The 26,751-nt window shown below is 44.4% G+C and overlaps 1 protein-coding gene across 1 annotated transcript in view; it reads left to right on the forward strand.

Moving 5' to 3' along the window:
* CDC20B (cell division cycle 20B) overlaps positions 1 to 26,751 on the forward strand; it is a 221,700-nt gene that overhangs the window by 148,089 nt on the left and 46,860 nt on the right. Inside the window, exon 6 of the mRNA XM_029577272.1 lies at positions 21,954 to 22,070. Coding sequence (XP_029433132.1) covers positions 21,954 to 22,070 — 117 coding nt within the window. The remainder of the gene's footprint in view (positions 1 to 21,953; positions 22,071 to 26,751) is intronic.

Genomic DNA, 26,751 nt, shown 5'->3' on the forward strand with positions numbered 1-26,751 from the left:
ACACCGCAGCGAACATTAAGATTGCAAAACAAAGGACTATTAACTGTGCCTACAACACGGAGTACACATCTAACACAAAAATAACATCTAAACATCTAAAAAAAAATTAAGAGACCAAATGTTTTGGATAGCGGGTCCCAAGTTGTGGAATTCCCTACCAGAGACATTACGTCTGATAACAGAAAGAAAAGAGTTTAAAAAATGAACTAAAAACATGGGTCTTAAAAAATGCATATGAGTTAACTTAAATTATCAATAATTCTGTTGTGATTGTGGACCCTTGAGCCGGAGCGAGCGATGATGACCACTGAGGGATTGCCCCCGATGGAACTCGTCTCCAGGAGGTGGAGCTGGAGCAGAGAAGGACTTCACAGGAATGGTTCCAAGAGATCAGGGGGGACGGCCCTCCGAGGAGCGGATAGCCTATAAATGCGGGAGAGCCCCTGAGGAGTGGGTGCTCGGAGCGTTCACCCAGCGAGTCAGGAACCAGGAACCGAAGCTCCATTGAGAAGTGGAATGGAGTCCAGGCAGAAGATCCAGAGCAGGCAGCGAAGAAGCAGAACGGAGTCACAGGCCAAGAGTCAGGATGGGCAGCAGACGATCAGTGAAGAGAAGACAAGCCGAGGTCAAAACCTGGAGATCAAGCCAAGGACTGGGTACAGGAACGGAGGCAGGCACTGGAACAGGGCAGGAACCTGGAACCGAGGCAAGACAGGGTCTCAGAGGCGAGGAAGGAACTGGGAAGCAAGGCAAGGCAGGAACTCGGAGGCAGCCAAGCAGCAACAGAGAAGACCTGTTGCAGAGGCAATTTGGAGATCAGCTGTGGGGTTTAAGTATCCCTGCTTGCTGACGATCTTCCGGGGCTAGGCTTTTTCTCCCACCGCGGCCCCTTTAAGAGGTTGGGCTTCCTGCGCATGCGTGTCAAGGGAGGCCCCAATGCTGCCTGGGAGTAGGACGCCGAGAGAACTGCGCGACTGACCGCCTGTGGTCTGCCTCAGAGCGGGAACTGCCGCGCCGGGCGATCTGAGGAGGTAGGGGGGACTGGCCGAGGGCTGCTGCGGCCAGGTGCCACAACAGTACCCCCCCTCTTACGTCCCCTCACAGAAGGATCGTGCTTGCCAGGATGTGTGCAATGGAAATGCTGAAGTAAGGACTTGTCCAGGATGTTAGATGAGGGTTCCCAAGAGTTTTCTTCGGCTCCAAAACCTTCCCAAGCAATCAAATACTCCCAACGTCTATGGTGTCGTCGAACATCTAGGACCTCCTGAACCTGATAGACTAGGTCGTCCTCCGAAACTATCTCCGGGGGTTTGAGTGGCGAAGCATGGTAAGAAGAAAATATTAACGGCTTCAAGAGAGACACATGGAAGGAATTGTGTATCTGTAGTCACCGACCCAGACGCTCAGCAATGGGGAAAAGACCAATGTATCTGGGTGCCAGTCGTATGGGTGGGACCCAATGGCGGATGTGGCGGGTGCTGAACCAGACCCGGTCCCCGGAGTTAAAGAGAGGGGCCGGATGGAGATGCTTGTCTGAAGTGCGTTTGGCAGAGTCAGCAGCCTTTTTCAAGATGGTCTCCCATAGGTCATGCATCTGGTCAGCTGTGAGCTGCGCTGCAGGAGAGGGCACCAACAGTGGCAGTGGTAGTGGAGGCCTAGGATGCCTCCCATAGACCACTAGGAACAGAGATGATCCTGTAGCAGAATGGACATGTGAGTTGTGTGAAAATTCTGCCCAAGATAACAGGGAAGACCAATCATCTTGGCAGCTTCCCACGAAGGATTGGAGAAAGTTCTTCAACCCCCAATTAAGCCGTTCGACTTGTCCTCACCCTTGTGGGTGAAAGGCCGTAGTGAAATCCAGGCATATCCCAAATTTTCTGCTTAAGGCACACCAGTACTTGGCTGTAAACTGAGGGCCCCGATCGGATGCAATGTGCCAGGGAAGGCCATGCAGACGAAATATGTGCAGAATAAACGGTCATACCAATTCAGTAGCCGAGGGTAGTTTAGACAGAGGAATAAAATGTGCCATTTTAGAGAATCTGTCAATCATGACCCAGATCACATGATTACCAGAGGAGGTGGGTAAGTCACCCACGAAATCGGTGGAGATATGCGTCCAAGGTTCTTGCGGAGCAGGGAGAGGCTGTAGAAGTCCCCAGGGACAACCGGGCAATGGTTTCTGCTGTGCACAAGTCGGGCAAGAATCAACATAGGACTTCACGTCCTGGGTCATCTGAGGCCACCAATAATACCGGGATAATAACTCCAAAGTTTGAGCTCTGCCTGGGTGTCCGGCGGTGAGGGAGTCATGTGCCCAAGCTAGTACTCTTGGTCATTGGTGAAGGGGTACCACTGTCTTCCCTTAAGCTACAGTGTTGGTAGCCGCTAGTAGAACCTTGGCAGGGTCCAAGATGTAATGAGGTAAGTCCGGTGCATCCTCAGCCTCATGTAGTCTGGAAAGGGCATCTGCTTGTGCATTCCTAGCCGCCGGATGATAGCGTAGAGTGAAATAAAACTGGCTGAAGAAAAGCGACCAGCAGGCCTGGCACGGGTTCAGACATTGGGTCTTACTGAGGAACTCAAGGTTTTTATGATCAGTGTAAACTGTAACAGGGTGCTGCGCCCCCTCAAGCCATTGTCACCACTCTTCAAAGGCCATTTTGATGGCCAGTAGTTCTTTGTCTCCGATTCCATAATTCCTCTCTGCAGGGGAGAATTTGCGGGAGAAGAAGAAGCAGGGGAGAAGAGAGCCTTGGGGAGAGTGTTGGCTGAGTACTTGCCCCTACTGCGAAGTCAGAGGCATCAACTACTACGATGAACAGGCGAGTTGGATCTGGATGGTGAAGACAGGGTTCCTGCAGAAATGCTTCTTTTAATTCTTCAAAGGCATGGAGTGCTTCAGCAGGCCAATGCTTAGTATCTGCCCCTTTCTTAGTTAATGCTGTCAAGGGTTCTACGATGTGAGAATAATGAGGAATGAAATTCCTGTAGAAATTGGCGAAGCCAAGGAAGCGTTGCAGTGAATGGAGACCCACAGGCCGCGGCCACTCCCGGATGCTGGTTAACTTGTTTGGGTCCATTCAGAAGCCAGTGGTAGGCACGATGAAGCCCAAAAAAGGCAGGGACTCCTGTTCGAAGAGACATTTTTCTAGTTTCACAAATAAGCAATGTTCTCTAAGGTGCTGGAGGACCCGACGAATGTCTGAGCGATGCGTATTCAGGTCCTTGGAATAAATTAGGATGTCGTCAAGGTAAACAATTACCCCATTATGAAGCATGTCCCGAAAGATCTCATTCATTAAATTTTGGAACACCATGCGTGCGTTGCATAGTCCAAATGGCATTACGAGATATTCGTAATGGCCATCACGCATATTAAACGTGGTTTCCACTCATCCCCAGGCTTTATTCGGACCAGATTGTAGGCCCCATGAAGGTACAATTTAGAGAACACCTTGGCTCCATGGAGACAGTCCAATAATTCGGGAATCATCGGAAGTGGGTAACGATCTCTTCGGTTGATCGCATTGAGCCCCCTATAGTCTATACAGGGTCTTATCGAACCACCCTTCTTGGCTACAAAGAAGAAGCCTGCACCCGCTGGGGAGGAAGATGGGCAAATAAAGCCCCTGGTCCCAAAGGTAGGCAATCTATGAAAGCCGTTAGGAAATACAAAGAGGATAGATGCCTGGGTCCTTTTCAATTCCTTTATTGAAGTGTTACATGTCTCCACTTCAATAAAGGAATTGAAAAAGACCCAGGCATCTATCCTCTTTGTATTTCCAAATAAAGCCCCTGTCCAGGTTTTCCTTTATGTATTTAGACATTGCCCGTGTCTCGGCCAGGGAAGGTGGATACACCCGTCCATGGGGTGGAACTGTGCCAGGTAGCAGGTCGATGGCACAGTCGAAGAACCGATGCTCAGGAAGGGCCTCCGCCTTCTCCTTGGAAAACACATTGGCGTAGTTGCTGTACTGAAGGGTAGTGCTAGCGAGTACCAGATGTGGTTGAGGTCTTTGTTGAAGGCAGGTGGAAAAGCAGTTAGAACTCCAGGCCGTGATCTGTAAGGTCTTCCAATCAATGGTGGGTGAATGCTTCTGTAACCAAGGAAGCCCTAAGACCACGGGATGAATAGATTTCTCGAGTATAAAGAAGAAAACCTCTTCCTTATGGAGAATCCCGGTTTGAAGTGTCACAGGAGCAGTGCAACAAGTAACCCATCCCGGGAGAGGGTCTCCTTGGATGGACAAGATCAATAACGGTGGTGTATGGAATATCATGGGTAGCTGAAGTTGATGAACTAGCTCGGATAGGATAAAGTTCCCGCCAGAACCAGAGTCGACCAGGGCTAGCGTTGTAAAGGATCCTCCGGAAAAGTGCAATATACCCGGAACCGTACATGGAGGAGCGGGATTGATGCAGCCTAGGGTCAGCCTTCCTGTGAGACCTAGGCCCGAGAGTTTCCCGGACATTCAGGACATTGAGCCAACAGGAGTCCCTTGCTATCGCAGTAGAGACACAATCCAAGCTTCCTTCGGCGCTGTTTCTCCTCAGCTGTCACGTGGCTCCGGCCTAGCTGTATGGGTTACTCCCTGCATTCCGGCGAAGCCTCAGAAGCTGTTGGGGGTAACCACTGGATGGGAGAAGGAAGGAGCCAGGGGAATCGTGCGCCGGTGTGGCTTTAATTCCTCAGCGAGCTGCTGTAATCGCCGATCGATCCGACCGGCCAATTCAATAAGCACCTCAAGATCATCTGGAAGCTCACGAGCGGCTAACTCATCTTTAATGCGGGAGGACAAACCTTCAAGGAAGATACCACACAGGTTGTCCTCACGCCATCCCAGCTCGGACGCCAAAGTGCGGAATTCCACTGCGAAGTAGTCCAGCGTGCATGAGCCCTGGCGGAGGTTGAGCAGATCAGAGGTAGCAGTAGACTGGTGGCCCGGCTCATAAAACACTTGGCAGAATGTCAGGGCGAACCGAGACAGGTCCCCCAAAATGGAGTCTCCGTGCTCCCGAAGCAGAGATGCCCAGGCTAGGGCTTTACCATCCAGCCAGAACAGTATGAAAGACGCTTTAACTCGGTCAGTCGGAAACTGCTGTTCCTGCAGGGAGAACCTTATGAAGCAGTGATTCAGGAATCCTCAGCATTGCTTGGATTCTCCGGCAAACCGAGGTGGGGGTAGGCATATGGGTCACAGATGTTGAAGCTACTGGAACCACTGGAGGAGGGGCGGCAGCCCTGGGCCCAGGAGCGGACACCAGGCGAGTTGCCAAGTGCTCTACTGTGGCGGACAAGATCTCAAGGCATTGCTGCTGCTGCTGTTGTAGTCGTTGAGCCAGGTCCAGAATAGCCTGGAGGTCAGACAAGTCCACCGGGTCCATGGCCATTGCAAACTATTGTGATTGTGGACCCTTGAGCCGGAGCGAGCGGTGATGACCACTGAGGGATTGCCCCCGATGGAACTCGTCTCCGGGAGGTGGGGCTGGAGCAGAGAAGCACTTCACAGGAATGGTTCCAAGAGATCAGGCGGGACGGCCCTCCGAGGAGCGGATAGCCTATGAACGTGGGAGAGCCCCCGAGGAGCAGGTGCTCGGAGGGTTCATCCAGCGAGTCAGGAACCAGGAACCGAAGCTCTACGGAGAAGTGGAATGGAGTCCAGGCAGAAGATCCGGAGCAGGCAGCGAAGAAGCAGAACGGAGTCACAGGCCAAGGGTCAGGACGGGCAGCAGATGATCAGTGAAGAGAAGACAAGTCGAGGTCAAAACCTGGAGATCAAGCTGAGGACTGGGTACAGGAACGGAGGCAGGCACTGGAACAGGGCAGGAACCTGGAACAGAGGCAAGACAGGGTCTCGGAGGCGAGGAAGGAACTCAGAGGCAAGGCAAGGCAGGAACTCGGAGGCAAGGCAGGAACTCTGAGGCAGCCAAGCAGCAACAGAGGAGACCTGTTGCAAAGGCAATTTGGAGATCAGCTGTGGGGATTAAATACCCCTGCTTGCGGATGATCTTCCGGGGCCGGGCTTGTTCTCCCGCTGCGGCCCTTTTAAGAGGCGAGGCCTCCCGCGCGCACGCATCAAGCGAGGCCCCAATGCTGGCTGGGAGGAGGACGACCACCCATGGCCTGCCTCAGAGCAGGAACCGCTGCGCCGGGCGATTTGAGGAGGTAGAGGGGACTGGCCAAGGGCTGCCGCAGCCAGGCACCACAACAAATGCAGATGACTTCAGTATGAAAAATCATAGATATTGTCAGTAGAATAAGTAAAAGTAATGAGTAATGTAAAGTGTAATATGACAATTTACTGACTAATATGAAAAGTTCATTAAAGTGTAACTTATGTATTACAAACTACTGTCCTGACCTCTAATTAACTTGTATCTGATGATGTGTTTACCTAGAACATGTATTTGTTGTTGTGCAGACTTAGATTATGAATATTGACCTAGAATATGAATATTGCTTTTGTAAACCGTTGTGATCTCATTTTGGAACGACAATATATAAAATGCCTGAATGAATAAATAAATAAATGGTCACTGAATCATTGTTTCACAAACTACGTCATCTCAAACCACTTCTTGATTTTCATTCTGGGTTACAATCACTGTTTTTCTCTGGTACTGACTACTGTAATTCTCTTCTCATTGGTCTCTCAGCATATACTATTTGTTTTTTACAAATTATACAGAATACCACAGCTAGACTCTTAACCAGAACCCTGATTCATGACCATATTACCCCCATCCTTGAATGACTACATTGGCTCCCAATACCATATTGTATACAATGAAAACTGGCCTCGATTTTACACTCCACAATTCATAATATTTATTCTCCCTGAATTTCTTCTGTATTAAAAATTCATGTTCTTTCCTGATCGCTAAGATTAGCAAGTCAAGCGTTTCTCGATGTCCCCTCTCCAAAGCTAACTCACCTTGAAGAAACAAAAGAACATGCCTTTTTCTCAGCTGCCCCACTTCTTTGGAACACCTTACCAAAAGAATTGAGGCGCCTCCGTGAAAGAAATTTCTTCAAAAAAGCACTAAAACATATCTTGTCAAAAAAGCATTTGCAAACCAGGCCAGCAACCTTTAGTCCATCTGGCTTTGTTACCCCCACGGGCGGATTTTAAAAGCCCTGCTCGCGTAAATCCGCCCGGATTTACGCGAGCAGGGCCTTGCGCGCCTGCGGCCTATTTTCCATAGGCCGCAGGCGCGCGCAGAGCCCCGGGACGCGCGTAGGTCCCGGGGTTTTTGGAAGGGGGCATGTCGGGGGCGTGTCGGGGGCGGGACCCGATGACGCGGCGTTTCGGGGGCGGGACCGGGGGCATGGCGCCGGCCCGGGGGCGTGGTCCAGGCCTTCGGACCAGCCCCTGGGTTGGAGCGCGCGTAGATTTACGTCTGCTTCTCGCAGGCGTAAATCTACGGACAAAGGTAAGGGGGGGGTTTAGATAGGGCCGTGGGGGTGGGTTAGGTAGAGGAAGGGAGGGGAAGGTGAAGGGAGGGCGAAAGAGAGTTCCCTCCGAGGCCGCTCCGATTTCAGAGCGGCCTCGGAGGGAACGGAGACAGGCTGCACGGCTCGGCGCGCGCCGGCTGCCCAAAATCGGCAGCCTTGCGCACGGCGATCCAGGATTTTAGAAGATACGTGCGGCTATGCGCGTATCTTATAAAATCCAGCGTACTTTTGTTTGCGCCTGGTGCGCAAACAAAAGTATGCGAACGCGCTTTTTTAAAAAATCTATCCCCCAGTGTCTTCTGGCACCTAAATTCGATTTCAAAGAAGTAATTTGATTTGTTTTGTATTTGTAATCTGATGTATAATATATTTTATTCAATTTTAAATTCTTTTGTCATGTAATTTTTGTTAGCTACTTTGTATGTTTTATTGTACCGTTCCCTGAACATAGGAAGGGCGGGTAACACATGCTTTAAAATAAATCAATAAATAACTATTTCTTTATAAGGCTAGTAAATATTGATAGATCAAGTTTTTTGGACTACTAAGGTCCCTTCATCTTGTCTGACAAAGAGATAAAACATCATCACTGTCAAGGCTTAACTGGATCTTGAAACAGAAATATGATTTCAGATGAAGACTGCAGGGCCTACTATATCTCATCTATTATTTTCCTTGCTTACTGCAATACCATAGACCCGCTAGATGTTGGCTTCATCTTCTGAAATCTCAGGACTGAGAAAATCAAGTCCAAGCTATTGATCTGGGTTTGCTTATTGTACCTACCATCTGCATTACTATTAACCTGAATAAAGTGATGTGGTTGACGTGTTAATATACTTGAATGCACAGAAATAAAGGTTAATAAATAAAAATGAACCCTCCAAAAATATATAAGGTGATATCTTTTATTGGACTAATATAATATATTTCATGACTAGATTTTGGGAGCTAATACTCCTTTCCTGAATTAAGCAAGAGAACCCATGACTGTAGCCTTCTCTCTTAGCTTTTCTTCATTTTTCCTGAGGCTCAATAAACATCAACTTTTAATGGGATTCAGTTTTGCCCCATGGTTTCAGATAACCAGTCAGAACATTTTTGACTAAAAATCCAGGGCGTAGTCACTTTGGACAAATGCCTGCTGAATTAGATTTAATGCAGGAGGTAGAAACATCCAGCTGAGTGAACCAGAAAACACAGGCATTGGGCAACATGGATTGTAAAGTTATCAACTGGCTCCAGATTTTAAGGACAGGCTCATTCATTCCTGATTTTACCCATTGCCTGCATGGTCTTTGTGATGCACCAGAGGGTTTGCACTGAACAGATAGGGCAATTAGGGTCTCCAGTAGACAGAGGGAGCTCTAATGACAAGCCTGTAGGTTTCTGCTTCGTTCGATGTAAACCGAGTTGATTTGATCTGTATCAAGAAAGTCGGTATATAAAAGCCTTAAATAAATAAATAAATAAACCCTTATTGCTGAAGAGGAAATAAATCTAAGCCAGACTTGCCTAGGGGATGATAAAACTGGGAGGACAATAGATACAGGGCTGTTGTGAAAGTTAGTCTGCTGAGCTCTGGCAAGGAGATGAAGGTTGAGCTCATTTAAATGACCTGTAATGTCAGAACATAAGTTGTACAAATTTTAGGAGCAGCCAATTCTGGAAAACATTGTGCCTTTCCAACAAGGGCTTTGACTGTATTCATCAGGACCTTACCACAATTTAACCAGCCGATGATGCTATAAAGGGGAATGCTCTTATACACACTGTTCATATCTTCTAGCAGTGCTGGAAACCATTTAGGTCAAAGATTGTTTAACAGAAAACTTTACAATTTGCATTACTGTATTACATTAAGCTCAATTAGAAATTTTACAACTGTTTTCCTGATGGATCATACAATGAAATTTGAGTGTCAAGTAATGTTATAAGTAAGAGTAGATGAGGAGCCATGCTGAATCAGACTAAAGGCCTCTTGAGACTAGCCTCCTGTCTGACAATGTCCAGGAAGTACCTGGCAAATCCCACAGCATAGATCAAATTTCTTGCTCACTCTCAGGGGTAAGAGGTGGCTTTCCTTAACGAATTGTTAGGCAGCAGAGAGCTGTGCCACTGATTGGGAAACACAGCTGGAGGTAATTAAGAAGCTTCTGCTGGAAGTCAGTATGATTTTTAAGGAGAATAGCCACTGCCTTTCAGTAGAACAAGGTGGAAGTCAGAAGTTGTGACTTACCAGACTCAGGAGCAGCTGTCCTCTGGCTGTTGTTCAGGTACATGGAAGCTACAAGAGGTATGGTGGGGAAGTAAGCTCTAAGGAATCCAGGTGGGGCTTGTGCTGGCTTACTATAGAGTAAACCCGGTATCTCAACAAAAAGACTGTGAAGCTGGAAATGCAAACTAATCCTTGGCACCTAGATTAAAATAGCTTTTCACTGCAATTGACTGTGAGCATGTTTTCTAGAACAGGGGTAGGCAAATTATGGCCTGTGGGCCAAACTCGGCCTGATGACAGTTTATTTTTGGCCCACCTACCTATGCATTTGCTCCATTATCTCTGGCCTGCCAGTGCCTTGAAGCAATGCTATCGACAATGGCCTGACATTGTGGGCCTTTGCTGATAACATTGACCTGGATGTTTGGTGGCTGTCTCTAGCATAGCATGAGGAGAGCAGTATGGCCTCACCGGAATCAGCAGCATCGCAGGAGGCACCTTAGGAAAAGCATGAGTGGTGCAGCCTAGCCAATATCGTCAGTGTAGCTGGTGGGGGCCTTGGTTTGGAGTGGTGTGGCATAGATTACCCTACATGAAGGAGCACAAGGTCAAAATTGGGTTGCCCCGTCAGCCGCAGGGGCTGAAGATGAAAACTGCTGCTGCTTCAAGGGAGGAGAAAAGTGAGTGACTGAGGGAAGGAATGTGTATGTATATATATTTGTGTGTGTGGGTGAAAGAGATCATGTGTATGGGGTGAGAGAATGCATGTGTGGGTGGGTGAGTGAGAGAGGCCATGCGAGTGTGTGGGTGAGAGAGCATGTGTAGGAGAAAGAGTGTGTGGGGGTGAAAGAGTGTGTGCATGCTTATGTGTGTGTGTATATATGTGTGAGAAAGTATGTGCATATGTAGGTGAAAGCATGTGTGTGTGGGTGAGGGAGATAGAATGTATGAGTGTGTGGGAGAGAGAGAGCTCGTCTTTATGTATGTATGGGTGGGTGAGAAAAAGTGTATTTGTGGGTGAGAGAGCATGTGTATGGGATGACCAAGCAACTTTCTTAGGTTAGAGGCAGAAACCACACTGACACCGGCATTTCTTCATGCAACATTCACTTTATTTACACTTTTCCCATACAATCACAGTAGAGTGCCTACTTTCAGCAACAGTACACACAGTTTCAGTTAGGTCAGCAATGTATTCAGGATCTGCCTTCTCCTGGAGATGCAAGGGCCTCCTGATCCCAGCACAAAGCTCTCTCCATCTGTAGGGATTTAAGGTAGACCAGACATCCAGCCTGGTCCCGCACAGTTTAAGGAGGGGTAGTAAGGACACTCCACATACCCTCCCCTTCAGTTTGAACCTGTTGGGGGAAGCATCTTCATTCCACCTGGACCCCATCCAGGGAAGTGCCACAAATCCCCACGCCCCTTCATCTGGGCTCCTGCCAGATCAAGATTCTAAGATCAAGCTCGTCCCCTTTCTTTAGGATTACCCCAGACAACAGTATCACTGCCACCTACACCTTCTCTGCATCCTCTTCTTCCAGCTTTATTTCTTCCAGACAGGCAGTTATATGTGCCCGATGTGCTTCATGTTCTTTCCTGACCTTTGCCTAGAAAACCTTTGCTCAGTATCCACCCTAAGTTCTTCAGCTGGGTCCATTTGTCACTCCGGATTCCACTCCTTCTCGGTTGGTCTTGCAGGACTTTACTTAGGAGTTCCTGTGGTGGCTTCCCTTGCGCTTGTGGATGTTCTCCAATTTTCTCTTTGACATCTTGTAACTTCTTTGTGCCATCACTAACACTGCACTCTGGCCATTCCACAGCAGCCCTCTCTGTCTCCTCTGCAGCACCTCCCACTGGGCTCTCCATGGCACCCCTCTCTCTGCAATACCTTTCTCTGGCCAGCCTGTAGCATCTCTTTCAGAGCTTTCTGCTGCACCCCTCACTGATTCCTGCATGCTGGCTTCCTCCACCCAGTCCTTGGGGCTTCCAACCGGACATCCCATAATGCCTCCTACTGGGCAGTCTTTACAGCTCCACCATGAGCTTATGGTGTCTCGGTCCTACAGGTTCATTCACCTGGTATCCGTCCTCCAGTTGCTGCTTTCAGCTCTCTGAAGTGGAGTCCCTCTGAAGAGACGAGCTAAAGTCAGGTGACTTACTCAGATTCTGTGCATCCTCTTCTTCCAGCTTTATTTCTTCCAGACAGGCAGTTATATGTGCCCGGTGTGCTTCCTGTTCTTTCCTGACCTTTGCCCAGAAAAAACTGGCATTTCAGGGCATTTTCTTGTAGTTGTCTCTGGCCTTCTTTGAGGCTTTCACACAATGCTTGCATTTCTTGTTCAATCATGCTTTCTCTAGAACAGAGTAGCTGGGTTTCTTGTGCTCTTGTATTGAGCAGGCGGCCTCACTGCTGGAGGTCCATGCCCAGCCAACTCTGGCAGTTTCACTTCTGTAGCAACCATGCCTTGCTGAAATACAGTTTCTCTGCAACACTGTTCTCTTTTTTTTTTCCCACAGGAAAAGAGGAAAGAAAGAAAAGCCTACTGCACCAGCTTCTAACCGATTCACTTTCAGCTCGATACAGTAAAGTGGGGCCGCGGTTACCCTGCTCCTAACCCGCTTTCTACTCACTTTTCGGCCGCGTTAGTCCAACCCGCGATACACTATCCCCTTTAACCCTAACTTTCATGGGCAAGAAGAACTTATCTCCTACTTAGAACAGCTTTAACAAGTTTGTTTGCATTTTCCTTTAAGCCTCAAGACCCAGCTGTCTGAATTAAGGAAAAGGTTTAAACTATTTTGGCTGTTGTGCTTTTTCTAGTACCACAGTCTTTTGAAAGTCCTCAGTGCTCTGTGCACAAGTAGCAGCACTGCTTTGCCTCCAAACTGTTTCTTTGGCAGCATACCACACAACAACACAAATTTTCTCTTCTCTTCTTTCTTTTCCTCTACTTGGACTCTTGGGCTTGCTCTGTACCTTGCGTAGAGAAAAATCCCCAACTGACACCATACGTGGGATAGCCTAGCAAATCTTCAGGCTAAAGACACTTCACACTGACTCCAGCCTCTCTTCTTGCAATTTTAACTTTATTATAACATCAAACAACAAACATTTTGCCTGCCTGTCAGCAGTGTCCTCTCACCTTGGGTACCTTATGGCTGTAAATAAATAGGAGCTCATCTCCTGGAGATACTTGGGCCTCCTGATCCCAGCTGGGCTCAAACCTATATTCCCCTCCCAGCAGGGTCTATCCCTGCAGCATTTAAGGTGGGGTCCCACACTAGTTAAGAAGAGGTTTTAGGGCTACTCCTTCACACTTCTCTTTTGTAAATAAAAGTCAGATTAATTTTGGAACCAAGCTTCTGGAGTTATCTGCCATTATTTTAAGCTTGACTGTAGAGATAGAGTTTCTACAGAGAAGATTTGGTTATCCTTCACATCAGTTCATAACATCTGATCGACTATGACTAAAAGAGCCCTACGACTAAGCAGAACATTTTCTCTGAGTACTCATTGCATACATCTAACCTTAAGTCTTTGAACTTTTATCCATACATGCATAGACTTGTAGTTCTGCTTTTCTTAGCAAAATCAACCAGGACATCAGAGCTACAGATCCATACATGCAATGGTTTAAAGCCACATTGCCTTCTGGCCTCTGTAAAATAGATTTCCCTACTTATCTGGCAAGCCTAAGAATTAGCTCCTTGTATTTAAAATTTAATAATCTGAACAGAACTGTGTGGGGATGTGATGCAGGGACATCAAGATCAGAAGAGATTTGACGAGCATGTTCCATTACTAGATCTTTAGGCTGATACTTGCCCTTGAACAGATGCTTTTATAAGGTTATGATAAGGTCAGATATTATGCTTGTTTCATGCTTCTCCGGTGTCTCAATCGTACATATTTTGCATCTCTTGTAACAGTTTTCTAAGTCATCAGATATGGCCAGTAGACATTGAAAGGCAGAGCAGCTGTTATCTGTATCTTGTTTTTCGATAAAGATCTCAACTTCTGCAGCAGACTTCTGCCTCCACTACCACAGTGTGGCCAACTACTTCCTGAAGCTCTGTTAAAACAAAACCCAGGTCAGACTGAATCTGTTGAAACTGAGCAGATACGCTGCTGTTTCCAGACTTAATTTTGATAAGAATCATAGTAAGATTAATTTGAGAGAATGAGTTGCCTGGAAGGGTCTCACCACCAGTAGATCTTGGAGCATCCAGTACAGTCAGGAGATCCGCCATTATCTGGATGGACAACAAACTCAGCCATGGTCTGCCACTGTGATGATTTAGCTGAGGCTGCAAAGGACTTCTGAACATATTTAGCATCAACTTTAGTGGACAGTCTTATAGCATAGTATCATAATTTGAAATGAATCCCTGCAGAATCTCAGCAGTTGATGATGTTGGATAGCCAGATCTGGCAGGAATCAATTTGGCAGACATTTAGACAAGTATAAAACTCTTGAAAATTGATATTCAGCTTGAAATTCAGAGTTCTTTGGTAAATTTATGCATTTGGGGTAGATAGAAATCCTCACCTAGGCATCCATATTAGATAGTGACTTGTTTGCACCCCTGAAGTCATATTCTGTGTAACCACCCACATTTATATTTAAAAGTTTTATACCTCCTTTTCTACAAACAATCCAAAGTAGCTTACAAATAAATAAAAGACCTCGAAGAACCCTCCAACACTTGGTGTTTTTTCTCATAGAGGGGCAGAATCATTCTGTTAGGCCCTCCAATGAATGTGGGTTCTCTTTATTCTGACTTTTTCTTCTTTTCAGACACCACACTGAACAGGGTATATTCCCAAACAGTCTTTTATTTAAAGAGATTGGATCATAAATATTTTCTATGTCTTTCTCAACTTCTTCAGAAGGTAGATTAACAGAATTCAGTAGCATTTGTCAGGTAAGGGGAGATTGCAAAGAGATGATACAAAGAATTCATTTCACACTTCTCTTGCAACTATTGTTGCTGTAAAATTTCAGCCACAGCTGTTGCTGTAACAAGCTTCTTAGCTTAAGAAGGGGGATAGCTTCAGAGTAGATAGAATCCCTATAAGGTCTTACCCAAATCAGAAGGCTTCAGATGCATATTGCTGCCTAACAACACTCCTAATTCTGTTAGTGTGGTTATTACTCTTCCTTCCCTGCAACATCTTACTGGTTGATTTCCTTAGGCAGAAGCACCAACAATGTCTACTTACTGTTGTGCTAATTTGGGATCAATGACCCATGAGTGTGTTAAATCAATATCTAGGTAACAAGATTATTGATTTATCATCTTGGATAGTCAAGAGGGTAGGCTGCTCACTGCTAGTAGAATACTTCTGTATCTCTCTTTTTTAGTCTGTATAGCCTTGCAGAGCTTAGATGTAGAACCACTTAAGAGTGTTCACTACCACCTATCAGTAAGAAGAGACTCATGTTGAAGATTTTGGCTGTTGTCCTGAATGGAGTAAAGAGATTGAGGTTATAGCTGGAGATTATAACCCTCTGCTTTCAGTTTTTACATGTAGTGTAAAGACACTACATGAACCCCAAAATTTGTGTGCATTGATTTTATTTTATAGAAGGAAAGTGCTGTTGTGCTGTGCCCACCAATTAGGTCATGAAACATTTGCTTCTCTCTCCCTACTGACAAGTACCCTGGAGATCCCATCTTATATCACCTGAGACAGAAAGGGCTACAACACCAAAATCTCTATAAAGAGCTACAGTTTTAGAAAATATGATTTTCTGTCATGTCTACTGAAGGGTTGTTCCTGGATAAAAAAAATTAAACTGCTAAAGTCATTTCAATCAAACTGTACACTTTACATATTTTAGGTCAACCCACACCTTTCATATTTTCTACTAGTATTTTTAGTCTGCAATGAGAATGTTTCATTATAAACAGTGCGTCAACAGCTTGTACTCTGAAAAAGCTGCAGTATCTGTGGTCTTACTCTGCTATTGGTGGGGTCTTTTTCACAGTATTTTAGAAGAACCCACACAATGACCACAATGCATAGTCATCAGGAAATGGAACACAATCTTATTACTTATCTGCGTAAATTTAATATTGCCTCTCACTCTAACTAAAGAAACAAGAAGTTTTATGCAAGGGGGTGGTCTCTGTTGATGGGAAATGGCATGATGTACTTAGAGGACAAGATAGCACTTATGTTCTGGTTTTGTAGGTTGGAAACATCTTTGATTCAGGCAAATTTTGAAGCTTTGCTGATAAATGAAACATTGACAAACCCAAGTCTTGTGAAATGGAGACAATCATATGGTCACTTGTCTCCTCGATGTCCAAATAACTGCATATTGCCTTGAGGGTGGACAGATTGCTGGGGACGCGGATGGGGAGAGATTTGGAGGGAGTGGGATGTTGGACAGAGCTTGGTAGTCATGGTGCATGTTTGAATCAATAGCATAGGCAAATATAAAAAAGGGGTCCACCAGACTGATTAAAGGAATCTAGGTGCCAAGCTGAAGGTGAGGTAATATTTTCAGAAACAGTATTTCTGTCATGCATGACTGTAGGAAGCCAGAGGGCATTATAAAAGTCAATGTGTGAGAGCATGCTGCAGGATGGAAGGCTTTGGGGTTCTTGCTACCTTGGGAAGTCTTCTGGCATAAATGCAATCTATATTGGTTTGTTAGATTGCATCTGAATAAAAAGAGATCCATATGATAGTCAGAGGACTTGTTAAACTAGGAATGCATCCAGTAAGACTGTACAATTAGGCTAGTACAGAAGTAAGAGTTAACTAAAGGTTATGGGGATGGGAGTAAGCACAGAGGGAGAAAAATGAGGAACACAGAAATAGACTTTTAGTTAGAAAGGGAGGGAATGAATATCAGCATAAGAACATGCCATACTGGATCAGACCAAGGGTCCCTCAAGCCCAGCATCCTGTTTCCAACAGTGGCCAATCCAGGCCATAAGAACCTGGCAAGTACCCAAAAACTAGTCTATTAAACTGTGTTTTTCAGGTTTAAATGGATGCGTTGGCTGGGAATCAAGCCCAGGTCAACTGCTTGGAAGGCAGCCATGCTCGCCACTATCCCACCAATGTTGGTCCACTATACCACCAATTATCATAAGCAGCTGAGGATAAATAGGGGCAATATATCAGACTCAAATGAACAGAAAGGGAAGGATTTTCATTCTTCATAATAAAATGATGATAATTTTGTATGCAAACAGAAACATGACAAATAAAACTGCAAAGTAAGAATTAATAGCAGCCAGAGATGATATATCATCAGAATCACTGAGACTTGGGAGCAGTCTCATGGCTGGACAGTTAAGCAATTATTAAAGTTTTTTTATGAGGGTAAGCAATTCTTGGGATTGAGGTAGTACCATGATATTATCGAAAAATCATGAGGTAGAGGTATTGCATTAACATTGCAGGTTAGACCAGGGTTGTAATATAGTCCTCTGCTTGGTTGGCATATTGTGGATTGTGCTTTTATTGACTAAAGAGCCATGCTTTTTCAGTTGGTAACAGAAGACCATGTAATCATTGGTGGCTTAAAAGGTGGAAGGGAGTGAGTTCCATAGATCAGGTACTACTCTTTTGAAGGTTCTAGTCTTGAATTTTTTTTCTAGAGTGCATTAAGATAAGGAATGGTCAGATGTTTATGGCTGGGTTGCAGGTTTTAGGTGGAGTGGTAATCCCTTTGGTTTCTTTGTCAAATTGTCAAGGCTGCTGCCCTTAGATACCTTGAATGTAAGGGCAAGGATTCTAAATTTTAATGTGCAAGGAAATTGGAAGCCAATGTAGCAAGTAAAGAAGAAGGGAGGCCTGTTCCCATTTTCTGTTGACAGTAATGGTTCTGGTCATGGAATTTTGGAATGGCTGTAGTTTGGTTGTTTTTTAAGGTAGTCCCCATGTAGATGGTTTTGCCATTAGTCTAGATGTGTGAGTACCATAGATTGTATAACTGTTTTGAAATCGGTTGGTTGCAGAAATGAGCACAGTTGCTTCACCTGTGAATAAGCCAGAGGGGTTTTTTATGTTATTGCTGTTACCTGTCTTTCCAAGGTCAGGGCAGAGTTGAGTAGGGCTCAGGTTCTTGACCTCTTGTTGTGGTTGCAGGGTCAAGTTCTCTAGAATAAGGTGGTGGTGGGGAGGGGGGGGAGGTTTTGTCTGATCATGGAGAGTTGTCCACCCAAAGGACCTTTGTCTCTGTTTAACTGAAGTCGATTATCAATCATCCAAATTAATTCCTTGAGGCACTAGTTGAGGAGTACTGTTTCATCCCAGGTGTCTGAGAGAAGATGGAGGATCTATTGTTTCAGAAACAAAGATGTATATTTTAACACCAAAGGTTCTTATACTGTCAAGCGAGGGGATGGACATTTACTGTATGTTAGAGAATGGGTGATAGAAGGGAGCCTTTGGGTATACCCCATCACAGGGGCCAGGGTTTTGAGAATGGGATCTACTAGTCAGGAAGGATTTAAGCCAGTTTAGTGCACTTGCCACAAATACTTAGGCTAGCCAGTCTGGACAATGAGATTTGTTAATTGACTGTATCAGATGTGGCTGAGGGGCAAGAAGAATCAGTAGACTCAAATCAATTTGATCCATCATTATTGGTGAGTCTGCAGAGCTTTAACCTTCCTCTGTGTTGCCAGTGCTAACAAATTATTGCTTGATGAGGACTGTTTGAAAATTACTTAGTCTAATGTCTGAACTGAAGTCTTTAACATTACTTTCTGTTCTGGGATTTTCATTGTCTTTCATGCTTGGTTAGTCTTATAGTAGTCTCTGTCTCAGACTGTGACCCTGTACTCAAAAGAAAAATACTTTGCATGTTCAATCAACTCAGTTAGAAAGTCAGGATAAGATCATGATTTAAAAACCTCTGTGGAAAACCTTCGTCTTTGAAGTTAGCGTTCCTTTTGATAACCTTACTAATGAAACAGGAATAAAAAATGACAGGGTAAAATAAAATCTCTCCTCTTGAACCTCTTGCTCACCTCAGTATTACCTCTTCCTCCCAAGCCCACCCTCCCACAAGAAAACATGGTGAAATCCTGCCCTCAACTTCACTTAGCATGAATCAGATCCACATGCTGATTCCCCCAGCTACTCTCACACCCCAGGGCAATGTGAGGTCTTCAGGAGCAAGATGGATATCGAATTGCTCCTGCTTTTCCAGTGCCAAAATTCAAAATGACACCAGCAGAGCTACAGTTCCTCTTTGTCCCGTACATATGACAGGTGGCATAATCTTAAATTTCGGTATGAGCGGGGGCAGGAGCGAGTGGACATATCTCCTGCCCTTGAAGAAATTGGCTTGCCCAGGGGTAAGGGAGAGAGTGCTGATGGGAGGGCCAGGGACTGGAGATTTACAGGTAGCAATTATTAGTGCACACTAATGGCAAATAGAGCATGCTAACTGGAAATAGCATCCCGTGTTTGTTCTTGTGGTCTATGTTTGACTTGGAAGCCACTATGCTCAAGCACTGGTGGAAAATAGGGCATGTTAACTGCAAATAAAAGTTTACAATTGGAACACACTATTTGGAATTGAATGTACTATTTCCCCCCCAGTGCATTCATATAGTGGTTACTGGGCAAACAGTAAAAGATGGTAGGCCCGAACACCACACAACTGACTTTTATATTCAGATTTTGAAATCCATCTCACAGGCTTTAGTGAAATGGAATTGTTGCTAAAATGTAAGTTAGCACAAAATGCATTATACATGTATCTTGTATGATTTTTACAATGAGGGAATGTACCTCAAGCAGGACAAGAATCAGTCTGTCATATTTGAAGGCAGAAGCTTTGTCAGTTAGTCAAAACAACACTGGACTATAAGAGATGGATGATGTTTTCTTTCCTAAACCATACTGATTTTTCTTACCAGTAGAGGGAACTCATGTTGTAGTCATCTTCCACTGAGAAATGCTCAAACATGAGTGTACAATTGTTGTTTTTTTTGTTTTTTGTTTTTTACATTTTTACTTACTCGGTGTTCTCAACATTTTTTGCAAGCAAGTCAGCATCTGAATAGTATGAGAATTAAAGGTATGATTGTTATCACTGTGAGGAAACATGTTCTAGCAAATGCCTAAAGACAGTGACTTTACTAGTCAGTGAAAAGTAGGAAGTCCATAACATTTCCTTATCTCTTGGGCCAATCCAATGGCTCAGTGGCAAGAGCTGTGCATTCCCAGAGTTCCTGGGTCAGGTCTTCTGTTTTCCCAGCCAGCCAGGGCTGGGGATGCTGTAGAAGAAGCATTCATAGTGCCTGGGAGGGAAGAGGTCCTGGTCATTGTGCAACACTGATACCTAGTGCTAGACTTAGGGTCCAAGTGAACCAGGTTCATAGAGAGAGCCATGGTTGTGGCTGTTGGCCAAGGGCGGTCTCTGCAATCGCTGAAATGAGTTGGGAGAGAGATATAAAAATAAACTACACATGAAGGTGTTGAAGTCCAATAGAGGCTGGATCCAATTGAGCTGGAAGCCTGAAGGAGCAGGAGGCCAGAAAAAGATGATTTACCTTATCTGCAGCTCTTCTTTTTATCACAAGGGGGATTATCCTACAGTTGAATGGCAGGGGCAGGATTAACTTGGCAGAGTGGCTGAATGATGCAGCTGAAACATTCTCTTGATTTCACTATGTTGAATTTAATGTGATGTCAATGATGTTTCTGTACTTCTATATCTTTTTAATAAAATGTTCAAGACTCTGAAGCCAAAAGATAGAAGAACAGAAACTTCATTGACATCACATTAAATTCAACATAGTGAAATAATGAGAATGCTTCTGAAGCTTCATTCTGGCACTCTGCCAAGTTAATCCTGACCCTACCTTTCACATTGTAGGATGATCCTCTTTGTGATAAAAATGAGGAATAACTCCTTTCCCAGAGATGTTCATAGCATTTAGGGTCTTTCATAAAGGCTTTATTTTTTGGATGTAGAACATGAACTAAGATCTTCATTAAAAACCCAGATACCAAAATAAAAAGGAGAAGTGTAGAAGTTCCACTCTATTGCCACTAGCAGCATCACTCTGTTCATACTGTAGTGTTCAGATGAATTATATAAGTTCACAAACATGAAACCCTCTATTTCTCATCACAGTAGCCAGCTTCATGCAAGGTGTAAATGGTACATGAAACTCAACATATGGTATGAGGAAGGATGACAGCGATAAGAGAATGAATATTGTATACATGACCATCATATAGCAAGCAACGAATCCACACATATCATGTGTCTAGTATCTTTAGTGCATAGTAAAGTATAATCATAGATCGCTAATCCCCAAATTTTTTCAAGAGTTTTTAACAATGCAATTTAAAACTTGAGAAATGAGAGACTTATCTCTTAAAACAAGCCTTAAAATATCTTGGCTTAGAAAGATGGTCTCTCTTGTGAACCAACACTGACTCAGCGTTTTGAGATATCTGCATCAGGGACACAAAGAAACAACTAGTGTCAGCTTGAAAGACCATTACAACATTTTTAGAGGCATCATAACATTGAAAAGATAGAGTATGCTGTATCCCCATTTTTAAAAATAACTGCATAACATTTAAATCTTACATATAGTAGAGCATTTAGAAGGTAACTTCCTCCTCTGAGATGGCTTCTACTTAAAAAATGCTATCAAAAGGGATACTTATAAATTGTCACAGCCGCAGGAAAACCTCTCTTCAAATTAGCTTTGCTGATGACGTAGACTGCTGGATGTTACACTTACGAGATCTGCAGTTGACAATTGGCTGTATTGATGGAGAAAACCTTTACACCCCAGCTGTGCCTATGACGTGCAATACTTAGTGCAAAGATCACTAGAGCTATAGTTGACAGTCAGCTGTAATGATGGTATCAAAGGCACACTGAGGGGTAGATTTTAAAAGGTGCGCGTACGTGTGCATATGTGGGTGGCACGCATGGGGGGGGCCGGATTTTAGTAAATTATGCGCAGCGAAGAAATCAGGCCTTCCCCTGTTCCCTCCCAGTCCTCTCCAATTAAGGAGCGGCCTGGGAGAGAACTTCCCTACCCCCGTGCTTAATCTTCCTTCCCTTTCTCCTCTCCTCCTCGACCCCTAACCCCTTCCTACCTACTTACATTTTTTTTGTTTCACTACTTTCTGCTCCTCCTGTAGAATAAGTGAATACTCTTATTAGGATTTTTCATTATTTTTTCACTTTTCGGATCTTTTGGAATAAGATTATGAATTCCATTTGCTATGCTTTAACTGTGTACTTTCATTTTTATATGCAGGCTGTGAAAACAGAAGTAACAAAGATGAATCTAGCAATCAAACAATTTTCAAGAATCACATTGAATCTATGCAACTGAAAATTAAACTGCACATAAGAGGCCTGCGAAATGATTATTGTAAGCTTTTCTGGTTCATTGTTTTGGTGATGATTTCATATGATAAAGATGGGAGTGGGTGTGTTCGGTGATAGTTTGGGTGTGGGAGGACTAAGAAAAGTTGTGCTTGAGAGATGGGGATATTAATCATAGCAGTGTGGTGGTAATGGTAACATCAGTTAAGTCTAGTTTCACTTTGGGCCATGTATTTTTGCAAGAATAAATGCATGCAACATGTTATAAAACTACATAACGATATCAATCACACAAAAACCCACTAAACACCACTCGTGTATTCCAGTACACCACTCTGTAAACAACCAACACAACCCAATCATGTACTGGTATAAAACTATAAAGCACCTTATTACCGACCCAATAAACTTTTGTTAGACCCTCTATATACGAGCAGGCATAGAACAGACCATCTCGTTTTTTATAAGGGGTCTTAATTACTTTAATTTTCAACTCCTAGAATTTTTTCTTTTTTCAAGATATTATAAAAACAGTCCCGATCCAAATTCATAGAAAAATTTTCAATTATTAAATCCAAGGCTAATGATAGTATAAAGATACTCATCCATAATGCATCGATCCCAAACGTCCCGACATGGCCATGTTTCGGACCGTAGTCCTGCTTCAGGGGAAACGCTGGAAGTTTGGCTCGCGCTTAGAAAAAGAAATGCACGGAGCATAACCGCAGTCTCTAACTTTTTCGTCGCATTGGATTCCAGTTTCCAGCATTTCCCCTGAAGCAGGACTACGGTCCAAAACATGGCCATGTCGAGACGTTTGGGATCGATGCATTATGGATGAGTATCTTTATACTATCATTAGCCTTGGATTTAATAATTGAAAATTTTTCTATGAATTTGGATCAGGACTGTTTTTATAATATCTTGAAAAAAGAAAAAATTCTAGGAGTTGAAAATTAAAGTAATTAAGACCCCTTATAAAAAACGAGATGGTCTGTTCTATGCCTGCTCGTATATAGAGGGTCTAACAAAAGTTTGTTGGGTCGGTAATAAGGTGCTTTATAGTTTTATACCAGTACATGATTGGGTTGTGTTGGTTATAAAACACATTATACATCATTAAATAAGCATAATATACAATATATAATTCATCATTAAGCATGATACATCAAATACATGAATACATTTATGTATTTATCTGAATGTGATTAAATGCCTTACAGCAGGGTTTCCAATATTTTTGGAAGTGAGAACCCTTTTTCAACCTACAAAATTTTCACAGACCCTCCCTCAAAAGTCTCTTTAATTTTTACCTGCAATTATATGCCATTTATGGAAGAGTTATTCATATAATAAATAATACTATGTCCACCAGAATCATTCATATTATATACAATTTATTAAATAATGCTTATCTACATAAACTGAATACATATAATTGCAGAGCATGGCAGGAAATGTGAAAGAATGTACTCATACTGAGTAACTTGCATAGTGTAAATACAGGCAACCATGTAGCTGGATCTGTCTAGTAGGCTGCAATCCTAGTGGAAATGGTGCTCACAAAGCTGGGTTTGTCTGCTAGGCTATGCACGCCTCAAGCCAACTGTCTTGGTGTGGCAGAGTACCTTCCAGAAAGGCCCCAGAGAGCTAAGAGACTAGATGTCCAGGCAATGGCCACACTGGTGTTGATAGCTTTTTGGATTATTGTGGAGCTCTGTGGTTAGACATGAGAAGGGAGAGGTGCTGGATGTGAATTACGTGCTTGTCTCCCCAGCATGGTGGCATGGAAATGAGAATTTCACTGTCCTTTAGTTCATTTTCACCAGCTTTCCTCTTTAAGAAGCCTGTTTTAATCCAGCGATCCAGATCTGCTACTTTCCTGATTTAGTCAGTGATCACGTTGTCACCTTCTACGCGTGGTAGTTTTGTGTTACAGTAATTTATAGCTTTGTAGCTGCAGATCAACCTGAAATACCAGAGAATGATTAAATACATTTTCATACCATTCTGTGGCTGACTCCTGTTTTTCTCTCTATTTTGTAGTCAGTTTTCAATGCTGAATATCAGCACTGAGTGACTTGGGGATTTTTTTCAGGGGTTAGGTGCCAGTACTGAGTACCGGAAACATTTTCTTCCACCTGCTTGATTTTCAAAGGTAGAGGTTTAACTGGCTAACCAGATTAACCTTTTGAAAATTGATCCCTTATTAGCCTACTTTCTGGGCTTATGATATTGTTGTTTTTGTGTGTGCCTCCCTAAACCCATGGGTACGGGGAGAGAGAGCAAGAGACTGGCAAAAAAGAGACTGGTGGGGATGGACTGGTAGACAGAGACAGGCAGGGGTGGCCTGGTGGAGGGACATAGATAGACTTATGGGGATGGACTGTGTCCCTTTCCCTGTCCTTCCTCTTCTCCTGTCCCCTCATGGCCTGTTTCTTCAGCCCTCCCCCTCAGCCCCTTTGTCCCATGTCCTCTCCTTCCTGACCTCCACCCACGGCTCTTTCCTTCTTGCCCCACGTCCCCTTACCCTTGGTCCCTTCCTGAGTGTGTAACTCTTGGCCTTTTCCCCTGTGCCCTCTCTCTTATCCTCTGTCCACTCCCGCATGCCCTTTCCCCATAGCCCCTTTCCTCCTGCTCTGATTTCCCTCATCTATTTACCCTTCTCGAGTGTCTTCCTCCTACCCTCTGTCTCCTGTAGAGACTTCCTGCCCTCCCCTCCATGGCCCCCTTCCCTCCTGTCCCTCTTCCCCTCACCCCTTCCTGAGCATTGACCACTTGGCCACTTCCCAAGTGCCTTGCCTTTTGCAGTCTGCCTCCTGTGTTTCCTGTCCCCTTCCATCTATCCTCTTTCACCCATGGTCCCTTCCTCTCTTTCTCCACCTTCCACAGTACCTTTTACTTCTGCCTTTTTCTCCCTTCCCCCTCCCTGTCTTGCTCTCCTGCCCTCCCCACTTGGCCCCTTCCCAAGTACCTTCCTTTCCCTTTCCTCCCATCTCCTTCTGCCCCATGTGGCACTCCCCCCCCCCCCCCCAATCCTCCTTCCCTATCTTCCCCCTTGGCACCTTCCAGTGCTGGCCTCCCCCCCCCCCCCCCCTTTGTATTTACATAGTAAAGTTCTGGTGCTCACTTTCTTCCTTAGCCAGTCAGGCCCTCAGCTCCCTCAGATTTTATTCAGCATAGGACCACACTAGCCGCAGTGGTCCTCCTCCTCTTCTCTCCTCGGTGTCCTCCTCCTCGGTCTTAGTGCAGGACCAGACTTTCAGCAGCAGTGCACTCTTGCAAGCCTCTCCTCATGGCTAGAGCCAATTCTCGGCAGCGGCCACAATCTTTACTCACTGCAAGACGGGGTTTTAGCAGCAGTGCTTCTCCTCTTTCTGTGCTGACCAGGCTCTTGGCTGCAACTCACCTCCTCCCCTCTTCAGCAGCACAGGACTGGGATCTTCTTCACTGCATAGTGCTCAATGCTGCAGTCAGGCACAGGAGCCAGCCTTAGTGCAGAGCCCACTCTTTTTATGGGCAGCTGCACCTCCAGCGGACTCCCTGTGATTGGTCTTACAGACCCCTAGGGGTTTGTGAATCACAGGTTGGGAACCACTGCCTTACGAAGTAAACCATCATAGCGAGGAACAAGCAAATCATATAAAACTGACGCATCATATACACATCATAAAATATAATAATGGTACATTACACAGCCTAAAATCCCCACTAAAACCCAGCCTGCATTGTTCTACTTCACTCCAAATTTCCTCCCAGCTTCACTTACAAGTAAATAACCAAGATTTGCCCGCTTTCTAAATTTAAGATAGTTTCTTATTTCCTAATGTCATCTGGCAATTTGTTCAAAATAATGGGCCCAACATTGTGGAAGGCTGTATGTTGTATGGCCGATTGAGGTGGGAGATTCTAAGCTAGGACACCAGCTTTACTGTGTTTGCTTCTATCATGTGTTAAAGAGAAAAAAACATTTAAAAAACCTCAAAGTGAAACTCAAAAGAGAAATGTGATCTGCAGGTCGGATAAAAAGCTTGCGAGGGAGTCAGTTGAACCATTAGATGATCAAGGGTAAAAAGGTACTTAGGGAATACAAAGTCATAGCAGAGATACTATATTAATCATTTGCTTTGTTATTCACTGAAGAAGATGTTAGAGAGATACCCATGCCAGAAATGATATTCAAAGGTGATGATTCAAAGGAAATGAAACAAATCTCAATGAACCTTAAAGATGTACTAGAGCAAATTGACAAACTAAAGAGTAGAAAATCATCTGGACCACATGGTATTCATCCCAGGGTGCTGAAAGAACTGAGAAATGAAATTGCAGGCCTGCTATTGGAAATTTGTAATCTATCATTAACATCATCTATGGTACCTGAAGACTGGAGGGCTGCCAATGTAACACCAGTTTTTAAAAAGGGATCAAGGGGTGATCCAGGAAACTACAGACCAGTGAGTCTGAGGTCTGTGCCAGGCAAAATGGTAGAAACTATCATAAAGAACAATAATTGCTGAACATATAGATAGCCATAGTTTAATGGAACAAAGCCAACATGGATTTAGCCAAGGGAAGTTTTGACGTAACAATTTGCTACATTTTTTTGAGGGCGTAAATAAACATGGGATAAAGATGAGCCAGGTGATATAGTGTCTCTGGATTTCCAGAAAGCATTTGACAAAATCCCTCATAAGAGACTTCATAGGAAATTAAAATGTCATGGGGTA

The sequence above is a fragment of the Rhinatrema bivittatum genome, chromosome 1, assembly GCF_901001135.1.
Source record: "Rhinatrema bivittatum chromosome 1, aRhiBiv1.1, whole genome shotgun sequence".
Taxonomy (NCBI): domain Eukaryota; kingdom Metazoa; phylum Chordata; class Amphibia; order Gymnophiona; family Rhinatrematidae; genus Rhinatrema; species Rhinatrema bivittatum.